The sequence below is a fragment of the Hipposideros armiger genome, unplaced genomic scaffold (assembly GCF_001890085.2).
Source record: "Hipposideros armiger isolate ML-2016 unplaced genomic scaffold, ASM189008v1 scaffold_632, whole genome shotgun sequence".
NCBI classification, from domain to species: domain Eukaryota; kingdom Metazoa; phylum Chordata; class Mammalia; order Chiroptera; family Hipposideridae; genus Hipposideros; species Hipposideros armiger.
This window is the reverse complement of record NW_017731982.1, coordinates 971,645-976,940: the sequence shown is the minus strand read 5'-3', so window position 1 is coordinate 976,940 and position 5,296 is coordinate 971,645. Positions and strand designations below refer to the sequence as shown.

At 43.2% G+C, this 5,296-nt stretch overlaps 1 protein-coding gene across 1 annotated transcript; it reads left to right on the top strand.

Annotated features, from left to right (window-relative positions):
* The first annotated feature begins 1,195 nt into the window (after window positions 1–1,195).
* Window positions 1,196–3,618, top strand: CUNH9orf153 (chromosome unknown C9orf153 homolog). Its single transcript, XM_019625495.1, has 2 exons — window positions 1,196–1,284; window positions 2,309–3,618. Exons 1-2 carry the CDS (start codon window positions 1,219–1,221, stop codon window positions 2,798–2,800), a joined length of 558 nt encoding a protein of 185 aa, XP_019481040.1. The 5' UTR covers window positions 1,196–1,218; the 3' UTR covers window positions 2,801–3,618.
* The last annotated feature ends 1,678 nt before the right edge of the window (window positions 3,619–5,296 follow it).

The following is a 5,296-nucleotide window of genomic DNA, read 5'->3' as shown; positions in this document are numbered from 1 at the left end:
ATCTCTGACACTCATCCCAGTCAGGATACAATGGTACTCAGGAAAATATTTCCCTCATACATTCCACTACCTACCGACAGGGGTTTCACTGGAATAAATTAAACCGAGAATGTGAAGTATTGTGGTGGGGTTTATCTGTTATTTATTGCTCTATCACAATCCACTCAAAACTTAGTGTCTTAAAATAACTATAATTCATTACTTGCCATAGTTTTGGAGCTGGCTGGCCCAGCTGGGTTGTTCTTCTCTATTTGGAATCATCAGGGGTTGCTCGTGCAGCTGTAGTCGTCTGGAGGCCTCGTGTATCTGTCTGGTGCTTGGTGCCGGCTCTTGACTCACATGGTCTCTCCAGAAGGGCAGCCAGGCCTCGTTACGTGGCGGCTCAGGCTTCCAAGAGTGTGAAGTGAAGCTGCAAAGCTCCTTAATGCTTCGGCTCTGGCCCTTACACAACAGCATTTACACTTCATGCTGTCAGTCAAAGCCAAGCATAAAGCCGGCCCAGAATCAAATGTGGGGGTAGGGCTGAGCTGCCACTTATTGATGAGACCAACTGTATAAATTCTGTGGCCATTTGTAATTCCCTGAAAGGGCATTAGACAAAATTCCATCTATAAAATGCCTACTAGCCCAAAGCAAATAACTTCGAAACGTTAATGGTTGTTGTTAGCCTTTTTCTTCTGAATAAAAACTACTTTTCTTGGGTAAGAAGGTGAGTCTTTCTTTCTTTTTTTTTTAGCTGAGCCATCTTGCCACCTGTTGGCAGCTCAGTAGCAGCTCAGCTCGGACCGGGCATCGAACCGCTGTTGCTCAGAGCTCACACTCTTGCGCGAGCTCTTAACCAACCAAGCCATTCGGCCGGCTCATGAATCTTTCTTTAGATGAACTGAAAGTTAATCAAAATATTTAAGACCAAAAAAAAAATCCATATAGGATTCTTTGGACTGGTATTAAATGCCTGAACATACATGTCATATAAGAATTTGAGGTGTTTCAGAGAAAATATCTGGTGGAAACACGATTAATTTGACAGACCTAGAGTAAGGAGAAAACAAAAGAAAAATTTAAATGGTATAAAATGTAAAAAGTGTCCCACTTACAAAGTTGAGAAGATCTAAAAAGTGTTATTACCTCCCTTTGTATTTTATCTGACTTTTGATCTTTCATTTCATATTCCCTTATTTTGATTTTTCGAGAATTAGAGAATAAAATCCCAGCACAATGCTCTTCAACAGAGACACTGATCCAAGTCCAGAGGATATGGCAACCGAGTCTCCCAGGTGTTCGGTATGTCTGTAATATTGTACACAGGAAACTGTATGTTTAAGAATTGTAAAAATTCAAACTATTGAGTATCCAGGGGCATGCCTGGGGGCCATAGAGAACACAAACATTTCATTTCACTGACTTACCCTTTCTTGGCACAGCAAAATCCAGCTCCTCTGTGGGCAGGGGAGCATGAATGCTAAGTTGTTTCCAGGATAACGGTAATTTGGTTGAAAGGGCCACTGACCAATCGTAGCCCACTTCCGTCTTAGTGCTTTTGCCATAGAACTGACTAGATTTGAAGGGAAACTGCACTGGGCGAAATGACTCAACTTTGGGCTCTCACTTGGGCCTCTTGGGCCTTCCCATTTAATGACCTAAGAAGCTTCTTAAGAATCATGGGATTAGTAGACAGAATGCTCTTTAGAAAATAAGATTTTATTCCTCCCATATAGGATTTTAGATAGGGAAGGGAACTCTGAGGTAACATTTATTGTCTTTTCTGCCAACAACTATACCCAAACACTCCACAAATGTAACTGTTTGCCTTGATAAACTATTCCAGGGAATAAGGACAATTACAGTATCCTCTGCACTGCTCCTGAACATTCCAATGCCTGTGGGCACCAGACTGAAGCTTTGATAGCTACATTATCTGGCTCCCTTTCTTCCTTAAAAGAAACGTAGCCTTACTCAAAACAAACATTGCAAACCTCCACAGCTGTCTCTCTCCAGGGTAACTCACAGAATTTTCGAGTTGGAAAGACCTTAAAGACTTTAGCATTCAAGTCGAACAGATTCGTTTTATAATGCAGGCTGTAAGTAATGTGTCTAATTAATACCTCTTTTGGGGAATGAATGTGAGACTTGGCCATCTGGTCTCTGTTCCATATTGCCACTGGGTTAGTCAGGCAACAGTTTCTTCCAAAGAGAGGTGCTTCTGTTTGCACGGTTCTTTGTTATCCTATTTCTTTTCGGGTTTGTGGGTCTGCCAGATGGTTCCACTTTCATCAATCTCATGACTTCTCATTTTTTCCCCCCACAGCTGCCAGAATTATATGCATTTCTTGAGAATTTTAATAAGGAGAGCAAAAAATCGAATCTCCTAAAAATTTACAGTATTTCTCCTAGTGAAGCGCAGAAAATACTTGGTCAAAACCAGAATGCCATGCCAGTCCCCAGCGGACCTAACGTGAGAGAAGATCCCCGGCCTGCTTTCATGGGCAAGGCGGTTAGAAAAGGGCAGGGCAGCCCAGAAGCCATGACTGAATTCCTACGCTGCAGCATACTGACCTGCTCGCTCGCTCCAGTGGACAGACTCGCCAAATCCCAGCGGAGACTAACCCAGTATGGGATCCCTCCTCCCTCATACACGTTTCCATCCGAGATTCTCACTGATGCCTCCAACTCTTTGGACCCCACAAAGAAGATTCAGAACACCAAGCTGGCCATTCCCCATGTCAAGCCAGAAAAGATTGTCTTTGAAGATACAGTTCCTGAATATTTATTAGTTGATCCAGGTAATCTAAACGGATAAAGCCATGTGGGAGAAAACAAGTGGAAATCTCACTGCAAAATTTACCTAGATTTTTATAGCTGGAATAGTCAAATATTGACCCATAGGAATTCTGCAGTTCTGGGGTTCATGTCTGATGCTCTTGTTGCCAGCGATGGCAACGGGAAATAGAGGACAAGGAATCAAACATTCCAGGGTCAAACCTCAGACTCATTTCCAAAAAGGTTTATTAGTTCGACACGGCATTTCACCTTTTATAAAATGAGCATTTGGTTAAACTTGGACTTTAAAGCACCCATAACTATTTGTTTCTTGAAGTTATTCAAGTGTTTACTGAATAATGGGGCAGGAGCAGTATCTGGGCCATAGGTAACCTGCTCAAATATCACCAAACAGGAAGGATGAAATAGACCAGCCCTCCGGATGGTTTGCTTACTCATTATTCTCCTTCCACTTCTTGCACTCATCTTGGCTGTTTGGCCTCCAGTTTTACACTCAAGCCCCTGCCTTAGGCCTTGTGTTTTTTGTTTGTTTGTTTTTAGGTTTATAATTTTTTTAGTCATGAAATAAAATGAAGGGAAGGGAAAGGGAAATGGCTGCTGAGTAGGGGAATATGCTGCATATCTTGTCTGTGGTTCACTGGCTCCTTGAAGGAATTGCAACTAATAATGACACTCCGCACTGGTAGGTCCTGAAAGAGTAGGGAACACGGCCAGATTCTAGCTGACCCACTGCCCTTATGTGCTCAGGACTTACAGCAGCATCTTGGAAGAAATGACACTAATAATCTATGTACTTCTGATCAATCAGTCATTAGGATCTTTTTCTTCTGTCTCTCTGCAGGCNAGGACAGAGTGGAACGGTGCGAGATTTCATCACACTACTCAGAACAGCACGTAATTTAAAACTTATGAATTGTTTATCTCTGGAATTTTCCATTTAATATTTTTGGACTGTGGCTGACCACAGGTAACTGAAACTGTGGCGAGTGAAACCGCGGATAAGGGCAGGTGGCAGTAGTAGTGGCAGTAAACAGCAAACGCTTATGGGAGCCAGGCCGTCTCGTAAACACTCTACAGGAATTAGCTCACTTAATCCTCACACAACTCTAGGTATTCGACGCCATACTTATCATCCCCACATCACGTGTGTGTATACTGAATACTGAGGTCAATGGTTAACAAGAAAGGCTTTGATTCTAGAGCATGTTCTCTTATCTACTGTGCTCAACTGGGGAAGATAAAAGGCAAGTGCAGCTAAACAAGATGGCAAATGATAAAGGCTGTTGAAGAGACACAGGGACACTGTCAGGGAGGCTCAGAGAAGCGGGAGATGACTACCAGGAGGAAACAGAGAATGTCCTGGAAACAGCTCCTGAGATGGGCTTTGAACGAGAGACTGCAGGTCTGAGAAGGGCACCAGAGGCCTTCCTGGTGTGAGAACATGGTGCAAGAACAGCATGAACAGGCAGGGAAATAGAAGAGCGAGAGCTGTGTGGGGGGAATGTCAGAAAACAATGGCAGGAATAGAACCACCTAAAATGGAAGCAGTCGGGGATACAGCCGGAGTTATAGCCTGTGGCTGGACCGAGAAGCCCTGACACTAGGTTAACAAGCTTGTACTTTGTGGGCCAGGGGAAGCCACGGCCGGTTTTACGCAAGAGCAAATCTTGATGAGAATGCTCTTTTGGGAAGAGTAACCCAGTGAGGTTTATTCAAAATAAGGTGGAGCCCAAGGGATTGTTAAGGCACTGAAACTGTTCTGTATGATATGTAATGGTGGATACATGTCATTGTACATTTGTCAACACTCATAGAATATACAACACAAAGACTGAACCCTAAAGGAAACTATGGATTGTAGGTATTAATAATGTATCCATGTTGGTTCATCAATTATAACAAATGTATCACAGCAACTCAATGTTAATAATAGAGGAGCTGTGTGTATGATGTTGTGAAGGGGCATGTGTGAACACTACTTTCCAACCAATTTTTTTTCCTGTAAACCTAAAGTTATTCTAAAAAAGAAAGCCTAGTAATAAAGTCTTGTGTTAAATTAGCAATACACTAGGATAGTTGCATTCTTAAGAAAACACAGGTTTTTAAACATTACATTATAAAAGCAATTATTTCAGGGCTGGCCGAGTGGTGCGTTGGTTAAGAGTTGGCTTGGACGCCAGCTCTGAGCAGCAGGGTCCCAGCTCGGATCCCACATATGAAGGCCAGTGACGCTGTGCCCTCTACAGCTAAGATGGTGAACAACAGGAAAGCCCACTAGGCACTTTGGTGATTGACCAAGAGCTCATGGAGTCCAGACAAACCCTGAGGTCCCTGTGGGGTCCCACCTGCTGCCTGACACTGCAGACTGAAATAAATACCCAGGTGTCCATACTGAATGAACACCTGGAGAAGAGCAAGGACAAAGGCTATTGCTCTAGAAATAAGAGCGCTGTCTCTGAATGTCTGTCCACACATGTCTTTCCCCAGGAAGGGAGAGAGGAAGAAATAAGGCAGA

What these genes read in the sequence shown, in the direction of transcription:
- CUNH9orf153 (XM_019625495.1), top strand. Translation starts at nt 1,219, where the DNA reads ATGCTCTTCAACAGAGACACTGATCCAAGTCCAGAGGATATGGCAACC. An exon ending in CCGAGTCTCCCAGGTGTTCG is followed by an intron (nt 1,285 to 2,308) that starts GTATGTCTGTAA and finishes TTCCCCCCACAG; the next exon opens with CTGCCAGAATTATATGCATT.